Raw genomic sequence first — 19,780 nt, 5'->3', positions numbered from 1 at the left:
ATTGGAAGGTGGTTGCTCACAATAAACAAAATAAATAAAAACAACAAACAATTAGAATACATCAATAAGGAAGACAGCAAAACTGGCATTCTAGCCTCCAGTATGATGTCTCAACATAAATACCAAGATGTTAAGATACTACTATACTAATACCAACTGTTATTATTATGATCATTCTCTCTATATAATTAAGTTACTTTATATTTCACCTCTATTTTAGGTATGTTGTGTAAAATTCATGCTATGCTTACACTTGATGTAATCTTTTTTATAAATTATTTTGCAGCTTACTTAAATATATATAGATATATTGCTTGCTACTCAGTGCCTGTATAGAGTATAAACATATATACTCTTCAAAAAAAGAAATGCAAAAGGCAAAATATGAGACAAATTGTTAACAAGTTTATTCCAGGTAGTTCTGTATGACATGTGCAAAACTTTGCACATTCACTGCTGAACATCCAAAGTCTGCAAAGGCGAAGTCCACGCTCACTAGGTGAAGTTTAACGTCACTCAACATCAATAACGAGTATGCCCCCCGTGAGCATCAATAACTGCTTGGCATCTCCTGCCCATGGAAGCGATGAGATGACGAATCACATCCTGTGGAATGGCTGTCCACTCACCCTGCAAAGCTGCTGCACGCTGAGGTAGAGTCTGCGGTTGAGGTTGTCGCTGTCGCAGACGTCAGTCCAACTCGTCCCAAAGATGTTCGATGGGGTTTAAATCTGGTGATCTAAAAGCCAGGGAAAAACGTTGATGTTGTGGTGTCTCAAGAAGGCAGTGGTGAGTCGGGCTGTGTGAGGACGGGCGTTGTCGTGTTGAAAAAGGTCGTTGACGTTCACCATGATGAGTTGCACATGGGGCCTAAGAATCTTATTGACGGTTGCGTACGGTCTGATAGGAAATCCTACGCAGCCCTGGTATGGTTGAGGCAGTAGACGTTGCAGTGGTGGTCCTATCCCGAAGGTGACATAACCAGATGTTGCGATCTTGTGCGGGTGTAGTCACACGAGGTCTGCCAGATCATGGACGATGACGAGTTGATCCATGTTGTTGGTGACAATTCCATAGCCTTGTGATGGTGCTTGGGTAGACATTCACAGCTCTGGCAACATCTGATCGAAATTTGCCTGCTTCCAAGCGACCAATGGCGTTCTTGCGTTGTGCTTCAGTCAGTCTTGGCATAACTGTATTGCGTGTTGGTGGCTTAACACTGAGCTATGGAAACTGAGAACCTGTCACTTTTATAGGAATTTTGCACATGTTGCACTTGCAGAACATGCAGATCTCTCAAACAAATTTATTGGACACGCATGAGTTTTGGTGAAAAATCTGATGTTTTCCTCCGTTTTCAAAGTGCACAACTTTTATTGCCATTTTGGTCTGACAATCAGTACCTTAACACGTGTAACATCACATACTCTGAGCTTGTAACGTTATTACATATATTTCTCTTTAAAATAACAAAAATATCCCTTTTGCGTTTCTTGTTTTGAAGAGTATATATATATAGATGTATTGCTTGCTACTCAGTGTCTGTATAGAGTATAAACATATATATATATATATATATAGATGTATTGCTTGCTAATCAGTGCCTGTATAGAGTATAAACATACATATATATAGATCTATTGCTTGCTACTCCGTGCCTCTATAGAGTATAAACATATATATATATACAGATGTATTGCTTGTTACTCAGTGCCTGTATAGAGTATAAACATATATATATAGATGTGTTGCTTGCTACTCAGTGCCTCTAGAGAGTATAAACATATATATATACAGATGTATTGCTTGGTACTCAGTGTCTGTATAGAGTATAAACATATATATATATATACAGATGTATTGCTTGCTACTCATTGCCTGTATAGAGTATAAACATATATATATATATATATATGTATTGCTTGCTACTCATTGCCTGTATAGAGTATAAACATATATATATATATATACAGATCTATTGCTTGTTACTCAGTGCCTGTATAGAGTATAAACATATATATATAGATGTGTTGCTTGCTACTCAGTGCCTGTAGAGAGTATAAACATATATATATATACAGATGTATTGCTTGGTACTCATTGTCTGTATAGAGTATAAACATATATATATATACAGATGTATTGCTTGCTACTCATTGCCTGTATAGAGTATAAACATATATATATATATATAGATGTGTTGCTTGCTACTCAGTGCCTGTAGAGAGTATAAACATATATATATATATACACAGATGTATTGCTTGCTACTCATTGCCTGTATAGAGTATAAACATATATATATACAGATGTATTGCTTGATACTCCGTACCTGTATAGAGTATCACCAAATATATATACAGATGTATTGCTTGATACTCCGTGCCTGTATAGAGTATAAACATATATATATACAGATGTATTTCTTGCAATTCAGTGTCTGTATAGAGTATAAAGATATACATATAGATGTATTGCTTGCTACTCAGTGTCTGTATAGAGTATAAACATATATATATACAGATGTATTGCTTGCTACTCAGTGTCTGTATAGAGTATAAACATATATATATATATATAGATGTGTTGCTTGCTACTCAGTGCCTGTAGAGAGTATAAACATATATATATATATACACAGATGTATTGCTTGCTACTCATTGCCTGTATAGAGTATAAACATATATATATACAGATGTATTGCTTGATACTCCGTACCTGTATAGAGTATCACCAAATATATATACAGATGTATTGCTTGATACTCCGTGCCTGTATAGAGTATAAACATATATATATACAGATGTATTTCTTGCAATTCAGTGTCTGTATAGAGTATAAAGATATACATATAGATGTATTGCTTGCTACTCAGTGTCTGTATAGAGTATAAACATATATATATACAGATGTATTGCTTGCTACTCAGTGTCTGTATAGAGTATAAACATATATATATACAGATGTACTGCTTGATACTCCATGCCTGTATAAAGTATAAACACATATGTATATATATATATATGTATTGCTTGTTACTCAGTGCCTGTATAGAGTATAAACATATATATATATACAGATGTATTTCTTGCTACACATTGTCTGTATAAACATATATATATAGATGTATTGCTTGCTACTCCGTGCCTGTATAGAGTATAAACATATATATATACAGATGTATTGCTTGCTACTCAGTGTCTGTATAGAGTATAAACATATATATATACAGATGTATTGCTTGATACTCCGTGTCTGTATAGAGTATAAACATATATATATACAGATGTATTGCTTGGTACTCATTGTCTGTATAGAGTATAAACATATATATATACACAGATGTATTGCTTGCTACTCATTGCCTGTATAGAGTATAAACATATATATATATAGATTTATTGCTTGCTACTCAGTGTCTGTATAGAGTATAAACATATATATATACAGATGTATTGCTTGATACTCCGTGCCTGTATAGAGTATAAACATATATATATACAGATGTATTTCTTGCTATTCAGTGTCTGTATAGAGTATAAAGATATATATATAGATGTATTGCTTGCTACTCAGTGTCTGTATAGAGTATAAACATATATATATACAGATGTATTGCTTGCTACTCAGTGTCTGTATAGAGTATAAACATATATATATATACAGATGTATTGCTTGCTACTCAGTGTCTGTATAGAGTATAAACATATATATATACAGATGTATTGCTTGCTACTCAGTGTCTGTATAGAGTATAAACATATATATATATACAGATGTATTTCTTGCTACTCAGTGTCTGTATAGAGTGTAAACATATATATATACAGATGTACTGCTTGATACTCCGTGCCTGTATAGGGTATAAACATATATATATATATATGTATTGCTTGTTACTCAGTGCCTGTATAGAGTATAAACATATATATATACAGATGTATTTCTTGCTACTCATTGCCTGTATAGAGTATAAACATATATATATACAGATGTATTTCTTGCTACTCAGTGTCTGTATAGAGTGTAAACATATATATATACAGATGTATTGCTTGATACTCCGTGCCTGTATAGAGTATAAACATATATATATATATATATGTATTGCTTGTTACTCAGTGCCTGTAGAGAGTATAAACATATATATATACAGATGTATTGCTTGATACTCCGTGCCTGTATAGAGTATAAACATATATATATATACAGATGTATTGCTTGGTACTCATTGTCTGTATAGAGTATAAACATATATATATACACAGATGTATTGCTTGCTACTCATTGCCTGTATAGAGTATAAACATATATATATATAGATGTATTGCTTGCTACTCAGTGTCTGTATAGAGTATAAACATATATATATATACAGATGTATTGCTTGATACTCCGTGCCTGTATAGAGTATAAACATATATATATACAGATGTATTTCTTGCTATTCAGTGTCTGTATAGAGTATAAAGATATATATATAGATGTATTGCTTGCTACTCAGTGTCTGTATAGAGTATAAACGTATATATATACAGATGTATTGCTTGCTACTCAGTGTCTGTATAGAGTATAAACATATATATATATATACAGATGTATTGCTTGCTACTCAGTGTCTGTATAGAGTATAAACATATATATATATACAGATGTGTTGCTTGCTACTCATTGCCTGTATAGAGTATAAACATATATATATACAGATGTATTGCTTGATACTCAGTGCCTGTATAGAGTATAAACATACATATATATAGATGTATTGCTTGCTACTCAGTGTCTGTATACAGTATAAACATATATATATACAGATGTATTGCTTGGTACCCATTGTCTGTATAGAGTATAAACATATATATATATACAGATGTATTGCTTGCTACTCATTGCCTGTATAGAGTATAAACATATATATATATATATATAGATGTGTTGCTTGCTACTCAGTGCCTGTAGAGAGTATAAACATAAATATATACAGATGTACTGCTTGCTACTCAGTGCCTGTAGAGAGTATAAACATATATATATACAGATGTATTGCTTGCTACTCAGTGCCTGTAGAGAGTATAAACATATATATATACAGATGTATTGCTTGCTACTCAGTGTCTGTATACAGTATAAACATATATATATACAGATGTATTGCTTGGTACTCATTGTCTGTATAGAGTATAAACATATATATATATACAGATGTATTGCTTGCTACTCATTGCCTGTATAGAGTATAAACATATATATATATATATATAGATGTGTTGCTTGCTACTCAGTGCCTGTAGAGAGTATAAACATATATATATACAGATGTATTGCTTGCTACTCAGTGCCTGTAGAGAGTATAAACATATATATATACAGATGTATTGCTTGCTACTCAGTGCCTGTATAGAGTATAAACATATATATATATATACACAGATGTATTGCTTGCTACTCATTGCCTGTATAGAGTATAAACATATATATATACAGATGTATTGCTTGATACTCCGTGCCTGTATAGAGTATAAACATATATATATACAGATGTATTGCTTGCTACTCAGTGTCTGTATAGAGTATAAACATATATATATACAGATGTATTTCTTGCTACTCATTGTCTGTATAAACATATATATATAGATGTATTGTTTGCTACTCAGTGTCTGTATAGAGTATAAACATATATATATACAGATGTATTTCTTGCTACTCAGTGTCTGTATAGAGTATAAACATATATATATACAGATGTATTTCTTGCTACTCAGTGTCTGTATAGAGTATAAACATATATATATAGATGTATTGCTTGCTACTCATTGTCTGTATAAACATATATATATATATATATATATACAGATGTATTGCTTGATACTCCGTGCCTGTATAGAGTATAAACATATATATATATATACAGATGTATTTCTTGCTATTTAGTGTCTGTATAGAGTATAAGGATATATATATATATAGATGTATTGCTTGATACTCCGTGCCTGTATAGAGTATAAACATATATATATACAGATGTATTGCTTGCTACTCAGTGTCTGTATAGAGTATAAATATATATATATAGAGATGTATTGCTTGCTACTCATTGCCTGTATAGAGTATAAACATATATATATATATATATGTATTGCTTGCTACTCATTGTCTGTATAGAGTATAAACATATATATATATACAGATGTATTGCTTGCTAGTCAGTGTCTGTATAGAGTATAAACATATATATATACAGATGTATTGCTTGCTATTCATTGCCTGTATAGAGTATAAATATATATATATACAGATGTATTGCTTGCTACTCAGTGCCTGTTTAGAGTATAAACAAGTTTTATTTATAAGTGGGGAACTGATGAGCACTTAAGTAGATACATAAACTGACAAAGAAATAAGTGTAATGTTTTTTTGGTTTTTGTAGTACAATTTAAATAAACACATGCATGACTTGGATATGTAAATAACTGATTTTATTTCATTCTACTGACACGATCCTAAAACTTATGGCAGGAGTAAAAAATGACTTCTGTAAGATCAAGTAGAATTCATTTAAAATGCTCAGAATTCCTGAATGTTTGAAAGTCAATTTTATTTAAATAGTAATGTGATTCTGTAAATTCAGAAGGTATAATACATTTTAAAACAGTTGTTATGAGACTGTTAAGAGAGGGTAGAAAGTAGTTCCAGCATCCCAAGAATTATAACAAAGGTTTAAGGTATAAGAGATTTCTGTAGACTTTTCATCAATCATGTTAGAATGGAATAACTTGATTTCACAAGGCAGTTGAGTTAATTAGTGTTTTGTTATGTTCTTGTTTATTTAAATTATTGAGGTGTATATTAATGTTGAGTAAAATAATGTGAAGTGTCACCTGAAACGTTGTGCTTGTGTTCACTGATAAAATTATTATAATTTGGTAAGATTCTCATTCCTAATATGTTTTCTTTTTTACATACTTTAATTCATGGAGTTCATTTAATATTACATGTGTGGATAGGTCTATTGTAGCTGATTTATGCAATTAGGTAATATGGCAATCTATAAACTAGAATTCAAGAAGTGTGCTTGAAATTTTGTTTAAATGTTGATTTATTTTTAGCATCTTTTACCTTGTATTTGCAGTCTATAAATTCTGAATGTCATGTAAACTAAGGGATTACAATTAATTTTTCCATTGAACATTCATTGATGAATCAGGTTTTAATCTTCTGTAGAACAATATTTTTTACAATGGTCTATTATAATGGAAGTTGATTAACAGACATTATTGTTTATACTACTCTGATTGTTACCTCAATGTTTCATCACTGTACATTTAAGGAATATAAGAAGTTAGATGCAGTCGTCTGTCACTTTAAGAGAAGAATGACTCAGGATTTTCCAAGTATAAGTTGTTAGTATATCATAGTGTAGATATGAAGTAATATTACTGTGTAACTGTGTTATTTATTTGTCAGAGGATTACTGTGAAACTGTTACTAACTAATATTATATTAACTAAAGTGTTGATTTCATTTGATATTAGTTTGTATAACAGTGGATAACACCATATAAACATAACATAATATCTGTTCTAATAGCACTGAAACTTATTACAGATGTTTCTTACTTGCTCATGGGATGGGCATGAAAAGTACAGGTTTTCTGAGGAGGAACAGGTTTCCACTTCCTGGCAAGTTTCACCATTGCTGCTGCATCCATAAGTCCAAAACCAAAGGAATGACTTACTAACAGAAACAAAGTAAATCAACATAAACAACCTGTTGTTTGTTTATAAACTTTCAAACTAGTTAGCATTAGTTGTTTACATGAAAAGTTCTCCTAAATTACAAATTTATTCCAAAATCTGTGACAACTAAAATCTGTATAAAATTTACCATGTAGAAAACAATAATTTTCATATCTTATAAAAAAACAACATTCAATATGTTAACATTTTCCTTGTTTGTTTGCCTGAAAGAACGACATGCCATTAGCCTCAAGGTAACTCCCACCTAAATTTATGTGTTAATTGTGAACAACACTGGTGGTTGATGACATTGTCATGAAACAAGAGCCCTCCATCTAAGGAGGTAAACACAACCTCTGCCTGAGGAGGTAAACACAACCTCTGCCTAAGGAGGTAAACACAACCTCCACCTACAGAGGTAAACATAACCTCCACCTAAGGAGGTAAACATAACCTCCATGTGCAGTAACTCCTCCTACACACTCGCACTCATGATAACTTCATTCTTTGACAAGACAAGCTTAAAATAAGCATCAGACATTGTGAGAATGGGTGGGTATGTGTACTGAGGTATGACAAGGCAAGCAGAGAGACACCACTGAAAAAACTGTTTAATTAAATTTTTAATGTGATACCAAAAGATCATCACATGCACATTAAAAAGACACACTTGTATGCAAAGGGTTAGTGAAAATGTGTGGTTTCTATTGGATGTGAAGGATTACATTTCACATAAGTAAGTTATCCAGTTTTTCATATTTTCTGCAGATTACTTAAAAAAGATTTCAGTATAAACAAACAATCCAGAATCTGTTGGTACCAAAACCACCAGGGCTGCACTTATTAATAGTTTCATTTTTTAAGATCAATGAGTTCCATAATATGAGACATTTTGACTTCAGCTAGCTAAATGTAGCAACCTTCATCTTAATAAGCCATACGTAATAATGTACCTTCAAAGTTACACATATATTCAACAAGAACAGGATCATTATTAGCTTTTAATACATTGTTCCAGTACTTCTGACCATACAGTGTAAACACACACTAACTAGTCACCTAACAAATGAACATTTTAACATACAAACCATTCCTTCCAACTCCATTGATCTTCCAATCTGGAGTTCTCAAGTTTGCCATGCGAGCTGTCCTCACCACAATGTGCTGCATGTCTCGCCAAGAGAGCTTCTTACTGTAAAATTGTGAAGATTATTAAATAAAACAAAGACATATTATTTGCAATATGAAATTAATACAAATAAAAGATATATTTCTTTTATCACATTCATACAGATACGTCACTATGTTAGTAGGTTCCACATAAACAAAACTTTATTTTTATTCTTTCACTGCTTTTATCAAAGAATATCAAAAAATACTTCTGATACTTTCAGAAGACTTTTATTTCATTGCACCTGATAAACCAAATAATCCTCTAGGAAAAATATTGAAATAACATTCCTGTATTCATTTTACAGTATAATATGTGATATTTGATAAATGTAACAGATCACTCACCCTTATCTTATAGAAATAGATAAATAATTAACCTGAAATTGTTAATTGAAAAAGTTTAAATACTAGTAATATTAATAAAAATTCCAACAATCACACAGTTCATTAAATACATAAAACATAACACTCCACACACTCGATCATGTTTTCATTCCACTTATCATGAAAAAAGTTACTCTTGGAAGAAATAAATACTGATTATTATCCTAATAAAATGTAAAGTTTTAAGTAATAGATTATATTTATAAAACAATTATTGCTGTGTTTAGATACATTTAATCTTATTTGGCTGTAAACAGAAAAACACATACTTGGCATCTAAGGCAAGTACTTGTAAACAGAGAAACACATACTTGGCATGTAAGGCAAATATTTGTAAACAGAGAAACACATACTTGGCATGTAAGGCAAGTACTTGTAAACAGAGAAACACATACTTGGCATGTAAGGCAAGTATTTTTAAACAGAAAAACACATACTTGGCATCTAAGGCAAGTATTTGTAAACAGAGAAACACATACTTGGCATGTAAGGCAAGTATTTGTAAACAGAGAAACACATACTTGGCATCTAAGGCAAGTGAACATATTCCTGCTGCTAGTGGGGCTGAGGCAGATGTTCCTGTATGACTGGAGGTACAAGTGTGATGGAGATCAGTTGTGACCTGCACAAACAAATTATCACACGTTCTCTATGAACAGTTATATATTTCATTAAAACTTACAAACTGAAACAAACTTAAGTTCAACAGAAAATAACAACCCACATAAACACTCCATTCTATTCAGCAAGAGACATTAGCCTATTTACTTTTTATCATTTTAATGACACTGACAACTTATCAAACATCAGTTCATTGATTCTTAATGTACAGAAATACTTTCTCCTCTATAAAACAAAATATCTTTAGAACAGTGTATTATTTCTTGGAATTTGTATATAACATAAAAACAATAAATGACACACAAAATAAATATACAATTAAAAATAGTTTGATTAAAACCAACCTATAACCATTAAAAAATTGGCTCTATATGTTTCAGCATTGCAGAATCATCCTCAGCAGTGAGTTTCAAGTGTTTTTTTTTTGCTAAAAAGGTCATGTGACCTACAAACAGGTTCACAAATCTGATGTGAACATTTAGAAAAGGCCACCCAAATTTTTGGATAAATATTTTCCTGACCATCACCATTATTTAATTATGCACGATAATTTTTATATTTAAGTTATACCGACAACATTTACAAAAGAAAGTTTTGAAGACCATTAGATGGAATGAGAAAGTTTTACTTGGATCCAGATAATAACAGACATTGATAAATATAAATTAAATCAGAATTACAAGTTTGATAAAGAAAAAGAAAGAAGGTAAACAAATTAAATTAGATAACTTACCTGAAGTTTATAAAATAATTGTTGGATAATAGTAAACAAATCAAAAGTAGCTCCTGATAATAATCAGTTAGAGGTGTTAAATAAAGCTTTAGGGTTACTTGTAAGCTATTGAAGAATTGGCAATCAATAATCAGTTAGAAGTATTAAATAAAGGTTTAGGGTTACTTGTAAGCTATTGAAGAACTGGTAATTAATAATTAGTTAGAGGTGTTAAATATAGGTTTTGTGTTACTTGTAACCTATTGAAGAACTGGTAATTAATAATTAGTTAGAGGTGTTAAATATAGGTTTTGTGTTACTTGTAACCTATTGAAGAACTGGTAATTAATAATTAGTTAGAGGTGTTAAATATAGGTTTTGTGTTACTTGTAACCTATTGAAGAACTGGTAATTAATAATTAGTTAGAGGTGTTAAATATAGGTTTTGTGTTACTTGTAACCTATTGAAGAACTGGTAATTAATAATTAGTTAGAGGTGTTAAACATAGGTTTACGGTTGCTTGTAAGCTGTATAATAGAAAAAATAACATACAGTTAACCTGTTCAGTGCTGTAGGAAGAATAACTCATCCAAGCTGATCGGTAGCACAGTGCCATGGACGAGTTAATTTCTTCTCAATAATACCTAACTTCAATGCTAGAGGTCAGCACCATACATGCATTTGACCTGATTACAAATTGTTTCATTTTCGATCTAAAATAACATCATGGTAAAAGTTACAAAATGAAGAAGTATTAGAGTTGTATTGTAGCAGCTGAAATACTTGGTAGTCAACAGTCATGGTAAAAGTTACAAAATGAAGAAGCATTAGAGTTGTATTGTAGCAGCTGAAATACTTGCTTGGTAGTCAACAGTCATGGTAAAAGTTACAAAATGAAGAAGCATTAGAGTTGTATTGTAGCAGCTGAAATACTTGGTAGTCAACAGTCATGGTAAAAGTTACAAAATGAAGAAGCATTAGAGTTGTATTGTAGCAGCTGAAATACTTGCTTGGTAGTCAACAGTCATGGTAAAAGTTACAAAATGAAGAAGCATTAGAGTTGTATTGTAGCAGCTGAAATACTTGGCAGTCAACAGTCATGGTAAAAGTTACAAAATGAAGAAGTATTAGAGTTGTATTCTAGCAGCTGAAATACTTGGCAGTCAACAGTCATGGTAAAAGTTACAAAATGAAGAAGCATTAGAGTTGTATTGTAGCAGCTGAAATACTTGGTAGTCAACAGTCATGGTAAAAGTTACAAAATGAAGAAGCATTAGAGTTGTATTGTAGCAGCTGAAATACTTGCTTGGTAGTCAACAGTCATGGTAAAAGTTACAAAATGAAGAAGCATTAGAGTTGTATTGTAGCAGCTGAAATACTTGGCAGTCAACAGTCATGGTAAAAGTTACAAAATGAAGAAGTATTAGAGTTGTATTGTAGCAGCTGAAATACTTGGTAGTCAACAGTCATGGTAAAAGTTACAAAATGAAGAAGCATTAGAGTTGTATTGTAGCAGCTGAAATACTTGGTAGTCAACAATCATGGTAAAAGTTACAAAATGAAGAAGTATTAGAGTTCTATTGTAGTAGCTGAAATACTTGGCAGTCAACAGTCATGGTAAAAGTTACAAAATGAAGAAGCATTAGAGTTGTATTGTAGCAGCTGAAATACTTGGCAGTCAACAGTCATGGTAAAAGTTACAAAATGAAGAAGTATTAGAGTTGTATTGTAGTAGCTGAAATACTTGGCAGTCAACAGTCATGGTAAAAGTTACAAAATGAAGAAGCATTAGAGTTGTATTGTAGCAGCTGAAATACTTGGTAGTCAACAATCATGGTAAAAGTTACAAAATGAAGAAGTATTAGAGTTGTATTGTAGCAGCTGAAATACTTGGTAGTCAACAGTCATGGTAAAAGTTACAAAATGAAGAAGTATTAGAGTTGTATTGTAGCAGCTGAAATACTTGGCAGTCAACAGTCATGGTAAAAGTTACAAAATGAAGAAGTATTAGAGATGTATTGTAGCAGCTGAAATACTTGGTAGTCAACAGTCATGGTAAAAGTTACAAAATGAAGAAGCATTAGAGTTGTATTGTAGCAGCTGAAATACTTGGCAGTCAACAGTCATGGTAAAAGTTACAAAATGAAGAAGCATTAGAGTTGTATTGTAGCAGCTGAAATACTTGGTAGTCAACAGTCATGGTAAAAGTTACAAAATGAAGAAGCATTAGAGTTGTATTGTAGCAGCTGAAATACTTGCTTGGTAGTCAACAGTCATGGTAAAAGTTACAAAATGAAGAAGCATTAGAGTTGTATTGTAGCAGCTGAAATACTTGGTAGTCAACAGTCATGGTAAAAGTTACAAAATGAAGAAGCATTAGAGTTGTATTGTAGCAGCTGAAATACTTGTTTGGTAGTCAACAGTCATGGTAAAAGTTACAAAATGAAGAAGCATTAGAGTTGTATTGTAGCAGCTGAAATACTTGGCAGTCAACAGTCATGGTAAAAGTTACAAAATGAAGAAGTATTAGAGTTGTATTCTAGCAGCTGAAATACTTGGCAGTCAACAGTCATGGTAAAAGTTACAAAATGAAGAAGCATTAGAGTTGTATTGTAGCAGCTGAAATACTTGGTAGTCAACAGTCATGGTAAAAGTAACAAAACGAAGAAGCATTAGAGTTGTATTGTAGCAGCTGAAATACTTGCTTGGTAGTCAACAGTCATGGTAAAAGTTACAAAATGAAGAAGCATTAGAGTTGTATTGTAGCAGCTGAAATACTTGGCAGTCAACAGTCATGGTAAAAGTTACAAAATGAAGAAGTATTAGAGTTGTATTGTAGTAGCTGAAATACTTGGCAGTCAACAGTCATGGTAAAAGTTACAAAATGAAGAAGCATTAGAGTTGTATTGTAGCAGCTGAAATACTTGGTAGTCAACAATCATGGTAAAAGTTACAAAATGAAGAAGTATTAGAGTTGTATTGTAGCAGCTGAAATACTTGGTAGTCAACAGTCATGGTAAAAGTTACAAAATGAAGAAGTATTAGAGTTGTATTGTAGCAGCTGAAATACTTGGCAGTCAACAGTCATGGTAAAAGTTACAAAATGAAGAAGTATTAGAGATGTATTGTAGCAGCTGAAATACTTGGTAGTCAACAGTCATGGTAAAAGTTACAAAATGAAGAAGCATTAGAGTTGTATTGTAGCAGCTGAAATACTTGGCAGTCAACAGTCATGGTAAAAGTTACAAAATGAAGAAGTATTAGAGTTGTATTGTAGCAGCTGAAATACTTGGTAGTCAACAGTCATGGTAAAAGTTACAAAATGAAGAAGCATTAGAGTTGTATTGTAGCAGCTGAAATACTTGCTTGGTAGTCAACAGTCATGGTAAAAGTTACAAAATGAAGAAGCATTAGAGTTGTATTGTAGCAGCTGAAATACTTGGTAGTCAACAGTCATGGTAAAAGTTACAAAATGAAGAAGCATTAGAGTTGTATTGTAGCAGCTGAAATACTTGCTTGGTAGTCAACAGTCATGGTAAAAGTTACAAAATGAAGAAGCATTAGAGTTGTATTGTAGCAGCTGAAATACTTGGCAGTCAACAGTCATGGTAAAAGTTACAAAATGAAGAAGTATTAGAGTTGTATTCTAGCAGCTGAAATACTTGGCAGTCAACAGTCATGGTAAAAGTTACAAAATGAAGAAGTATTAGAGTTGTATTGTAGCAGTTGAAATACTTGGTAGTCAACAGTCATGGTAAAAGTAACAAAATGAAGAAGCATTAGAGTTGTATTGTAGCAGCTGAAATACTTGCTTGGTAGTCAACAGTCATGGTAAAAGTTACAAAATGAAGAAGCATTAGAGTTGTATTGTAGCAGCTGAAATACTTGGCAGTCAACAGTCATGGTAAAAGTTACAAAATGAAGAAGTATTAGAGTTGTATTGTAGCAGCTGAAATACTTGGTAGTCAACAGTCATGGTAAAAGTTACAAAATGAAGAAGCATTAGAGTTGTATTGTAGCAGCTGAAATACTTGGTAGTCAACAATCATGGTAAAAGTTACAAAATGAAGAAGTATTAGAGTTCTATTGTAGTAGCTGAAATACTTGGCAGTCAACAGTCATGGTAAAAGTTACAAAATGAAGAAGCATTAGAGTTGTATTGTAGCAGCTGAAATACTTGGCAGTCAACAGTCATGGTAAAGTTACAAAATGAAGAAGTATTAGAGTTGTATTGTAGTAGCTGAAATACTTGGCAGTCAACAGTCATGGTAAAAGTTACAAAATGAAGAAGCATTAGAGTTGTATTGTAGCAGCTGAAATACTTGGTAGTCAACAATCATGGTAAAAGTTACAAAATGAAGAAGCATTAGAGTTGTATTGTAGCAGCTGAAATACTTGGTAGTCAACAGTCATGGTAAAAGTTACAAAATGAAGAAGTATTAGAGTTGTATTGTAGCAGCTGAAATACTTGGCAGTCAACAGTCATGGTAAAAGTTACAAAATGAAGAAGTATTAGAGATGTATTGTAGCAGCTGAAATACTTGGTAGTCAACAGTCATGGTAAAAGTTACAAAATGAAGAAGCATTAGAGTTGTATTGTAGCAGCTGAAATACTTGGCAGTCAACAGTCATGGTAAAAGTTACAAAATGAAGAAGTATTAGAGTTGTATTGTAGCAGCTGAAATACTTGGTAGTCAACAGTCATGGTAAAAGTTACAAAATGAAGAAGTATTAGAGTTGTATTGTAGCAGCTGAAATACTTGGTAGTCAACAATCATGGTAAAGTTACAAAATGAAGAAGCATTAGAGTTGTATTGTAGCAGCTGAAATACTTGGTAGTCAACAGTCATGGTAAAAGTTACAAAATGAAGAAGCATTAGAGTTGTATTGTAGCAGCTGAAATACTTGCTTGGTAGTCAACAGTCATGGTAAAAGTTACAAAATGAAGAAGCATTAGAGTTGTATTGTAGCAGCTGAAATACTTGGCAGTCAACAGTCATGGTAAAAGTTACAAAATGAAGAAGCATTAGAGTTGTATTGTAGCAGCTGAAATACTTGGTAGTCAACAGTCATGGTAAAAGTTACAAAATGAAGAAGTATTAGAGTTGTATTGTAGCAGCTGAAATACTTGGCAGTCAACAGTCATGGTAAAAGTTACAAAATGAAGAAGTATTAGAGTTGTATTGTAGTAGCTGAAATACTTGGCAGTCAACAGTCATGGTAAAAGTTACAAAATGAAGAAGCATTAGAGTTGTATTGTAGCAGCTGAAATACTTGGTAGTCAACAGTCATGGTAAAAGTTACAAAATGAAGAAGTATTAGAGTTGTATTCTAGCAGCTGAAATACTTGGCAGTCAACAGTCATGGTAAAAGTTACAAAATGAAGAAGTATTAGAGTTGTATTGTAGCAGCTGAAATACTTGGTAGTCAACAGTCATGGTAAAAGTTACAAAATGAAGAAGCATTAGAGTTGTATTGTAGCAGCTGAAATACTTGGTAGTTAACAGGTTAATGAAAAAAACAAGAATTTATAAAATTTAATGTGAAAATATTTATACTGAAGACAAAATATAATATAAAATAATGGAGCACAAAGGATACTTACGAAATAAAAGAATTTTAGATTCAGACACAATGGAACATTTACATGAAGTATAATATACAGTAAAACACTGTAATATTATCTTAAGTAAACAGTATCATAGCTATTTGTGAATCCTTGAAAATAATTAAATGTAAACAAAACACTAAATACAGATGAAAGTTTGGTGAACATCTATACAAATATGTTGGATGGCCTTCCCTAAAATGAGCTATTTAACAAAACAAATAAGGCACAATTATGTTCTGCAACTCACTCCTGAAGATGATACTGCAGTGTGTTGTTTATTATTTTATTTTTATAACAATTTCAAAAATATGATGAAACTATATGCAGAGTCAGATGTTGAAACTGGAGTATCTTGGAAACAATTACAAATGTGGTGGTAATGTACGAAGAGTGAGATATTGAAATTGAAATGTCTTACAAACAAGTAAGAAACATAATGAAACCATAAAGAGTTAGATGTTGAAACTGGAGTATCTTGGAAACAATTACAAGTGCAGTGGTAATGTACGAAGAGTCAGATATTGAAATTGGAATGTCTTACAAACAAGTAAGAAACATAACAAAATCATAAAGAGTTAGATGTTGAAACTGGAGTATCTTGATGAATATGATGAAACCACATACAGTTAGATGTTGACTATATTTCTTCGAGGATCACCACTGCTTACTCAAAAAATATTACATGTTTTTATTAAGAATCACTTCATAAAAGCTAACAGTAATTTGTTATTGGCTTTAGTTAACCCTTAAACAGTGGAAATGTTGAAGGTAGTAGCATCAGTTGATGATGGCTACCATTTAAGGGTTAAATCTTTCACAACATTAAATTAGGCTTGGTAAGTACTCTTGGCTTTGCTGTTTGATATAATGAGAATAACAGAAACATGGTTAAACACTGATGACAGAAGTGTATTTGAAATACAGGGATACAGTATTAAGGAGTGAGTCTTATTAAGTGGTCTTACATATAAAGTGTGAGTTACATCCTGTTGAAGTTGAAAATATCAAAGATAATAACAAGGTGACTGAATCCATTTGTTTCTATTTGTGGATATAAATGCAAGAAGCTTTTACTGAGAATTTACTATAAACCACCACATTATACTAATGGAATGAGAGAGAAACTTCACAATAAGATAAAGATTTCAACTGTTAATGATGCCATAGTCATGGGTGACTATAATTTCAAGCATACACGTTGGGAAATACTAGAGTCAAATTTTAAGGGAGAAAGGTTTCTTTAAACTGTTCAAGATGACTTTCTAAACCAATTAGTGAAGACACCTACTAGAAACAATGTTATTTTAGATCTATTTTAACTTCTAGTGTAGAAACAATCAAGACAGTGGAATCTTGGGAACATCTGGGTGCAAGTGATCAATGTTCTATTAGGTCCAATGTTTTACTCCATATAAAGATAAGGAATAAGGAATTTTGGTTAAAAAATTTCAAAAAAGCAAATTTTGAAGAGATACAATGAGAATTGTATGTTGTGAACTGGTCAGATATTTTGAAAGGATACAACAAGAACTGTATGTTGTGAACTGGACAGATATTTTGAAAGGATACAACAAGAATTGTATGTTGTGAACTGGGCAGATATTTGTGATCAGTGATGTCGAGAAAACCCACTTGTAGAGAAATATATATGCAAAAACGGCTCGTTTGGGTTGAGAAAATATTTTACATAGAAGAGCAAACAACGTTTCGACCCTCTTCGGTCATCGTCAGGTTCACAAAGAAAGAGGTAACTGACCGGAAGCTGACCACATGTTTGAAAGGGGTTGTGTAACTGAGTGTCGGAATGCAGAAAGCAGTGTTAGATGTTTGAATATATAATTTTATTTATTTTATTATATTAATATAGGTATAAAGGCGTTCCTTTATATTGGTTTATTTTGGGTTTAAGTTGTTGTATAAGTAAGGCTTCTTTAATTTTGCGTTTGTTTATGTTTCTTTCTTTATTTAGTATTTGAGTGTTTTCTATCGTTATGTTATGTTTATTTGACTTGCAGTGTTCGAAAACGTGTGAAGGTGACTTTTTATGTTCTTCGAATCTAGCTTCCATTTTTCTACTTGTTTCTCCAATATAGAAGTCGTGACAGTTATCACATTGTATTTTATAAATAATGTTGGTGTGGTGTTTGTCAGTGTAGTTTTTACATAGTATAGACCTCAGTTTTTGAATAAATTTGGTATTAACTGGAATGTCATATTTTGTTACTAGTTTTTGCCAAATGTTGGTTATTTGTTTGCTGATGTCAGGAATATATGGTATACAGCAGTATATGGTTTCGTGATTTTTTGATTCGTGAGATATATTTACTTTTGTTGGTTGATTTTGCTTTCTGTCTAGGTGTGTGCGTATAATGTTTTCTACAGTTTGTGGAGGAAACTTATTGATGTTGATGAAGTATTGTTTTATTTTGTGTAATTCATCGTTAATTTTATCTGGTGAGCATAGTTTTATGGCTGTGTTTATTTGGTTTCTTAGTATGTTGAGTTTTTGTTTTGTTTCATGTGCTGAGTCCCAAGGAATGTATAGTCCAGTATGGGTGATTTTACGGTGGATTTCTGTTTTGAATTGTGTGTTGGTTCTTGTAATTTTGAGGTTAAGAAATGATATTTGATTGCTTTCTTCCTGTTCACATGTGAAGTTAATGTTGGGATGTATAGCGTTAATGTGATTGAAAAAAATTAAGTATGTGTTCTGTAGATTTGAATCCCGCAACCGTGTCATCTACATATCTGTACCAGTATAGTGGTGGATGTAATGCTGTGTTAACTGCTTGTGTTTCAACTTGTGTCATAAAAATATTGGCTAGAACTGGTGATACTGGGTTGCCCATGCTTAGGCCATTTGTTTGTATATAGTTTTGGTTGTTGAACATGAAGTTTGTCTTTATCGTGGTGAATTCTATGAGGGTTGCTAACTGGTTACTGGGAATGTCTATAGTTGGGTTAGGGTCTCGGATATAGAGTTCTAAGGCTATCTTGCAGGCTTCAGTGGTTGGAACTTCTGTAAAGAGGGATATAACATCGAAACTGGCCATTAAGGCTTTATGATTAAGTTGATTTAGATTAGACTTGAAATTAAAAGAGTCTTTGATGAATGAGCTGGCTGATGTTACATATTTAGAGAATGCCCATGCTATGTATTTACCAAGATTGTAATTAAACGATTCATATGTGGACATTATTGGTCGTAATGGACAATCTGGTTTATGAGGTTTGGGGATATGGCATATACATATATATGGGTAGAGGATTGGAAGTTAGCTAATGTAACTCCTCCTTTTAAGGAAGGTGATAGAAATTGTCCCACTTATTATAGGCCCATTATTCTTACATCAGTTGTGGGAAAATTTTCAAAAGTCTGTTAAAGAGGATTTGCAAAGTTAACATGGTTTCATTAATGGAAAAATCTTGTACACAAGTCTTCTGACATTCTTCACAAAGGTTAATGCTTATGAGGGTACAGATGTAGATTTGATATATCTGGATTTTCAGAAAGCATTTGACAAGGTATCATATAAAAG

The 19,780-nt window shown here is 32.1% G+C and overlaps 1 protein-coding gene across 5 annotated transcripts in view; it reads right to left on the bottom strand.

The window, feature by feature from the left end:
• LOC143249944 (furin-like protease 1, isoforms 1/1-X/2) overlaps positions 1–19,780 on the bottom strand; it is a 185,480-nt gene that overhangs the window by 52,727 nt on the left and 112,973 nt on the right. For all 5 annotated transcript variants that reach the window (XM_076500564.1, XM_076500565.1, XM_076500569.1 and 2 more), the window contains 3 exons: positions 9,818–9,918; positions 8,828–8,931; positions 7,620–7,737 (listed from right to left, as the gene is read on the bottom strand). In XM_076500564.1, coding sequence (XP_076356679.1) covers positions 7,620–7,737; positions 8,828–8,931; positions 9,818–9,918 — 323 coding nt within the window. The remainder of the gene's footprint in view (positions 1–7,619; positions 7,738–8,827; positions 8,932–9,817; positions 9,919–19,780) is intronic.

Source organism: Tachypleus tridentatus, chromosome 4 (assembly GCF_004210375.1).
Source record: "Tachypleus tridentatus isolate NWPU-2018 chromosome 4, ASM421037v1, whole genome shotgun sequence".
Taxonomy (NCBI): Eukaryota; Metazoa; Arthropoda; class Merostomata; order Xiphosura; family Limulidae; genus Tachypleus; species Tachypleus tridentatus.
The sequence above is the reverse complement of the archived record's forward strand: the minus strand, read 5'-3'. Positions and strand labels throughout refer to the sequence as shown.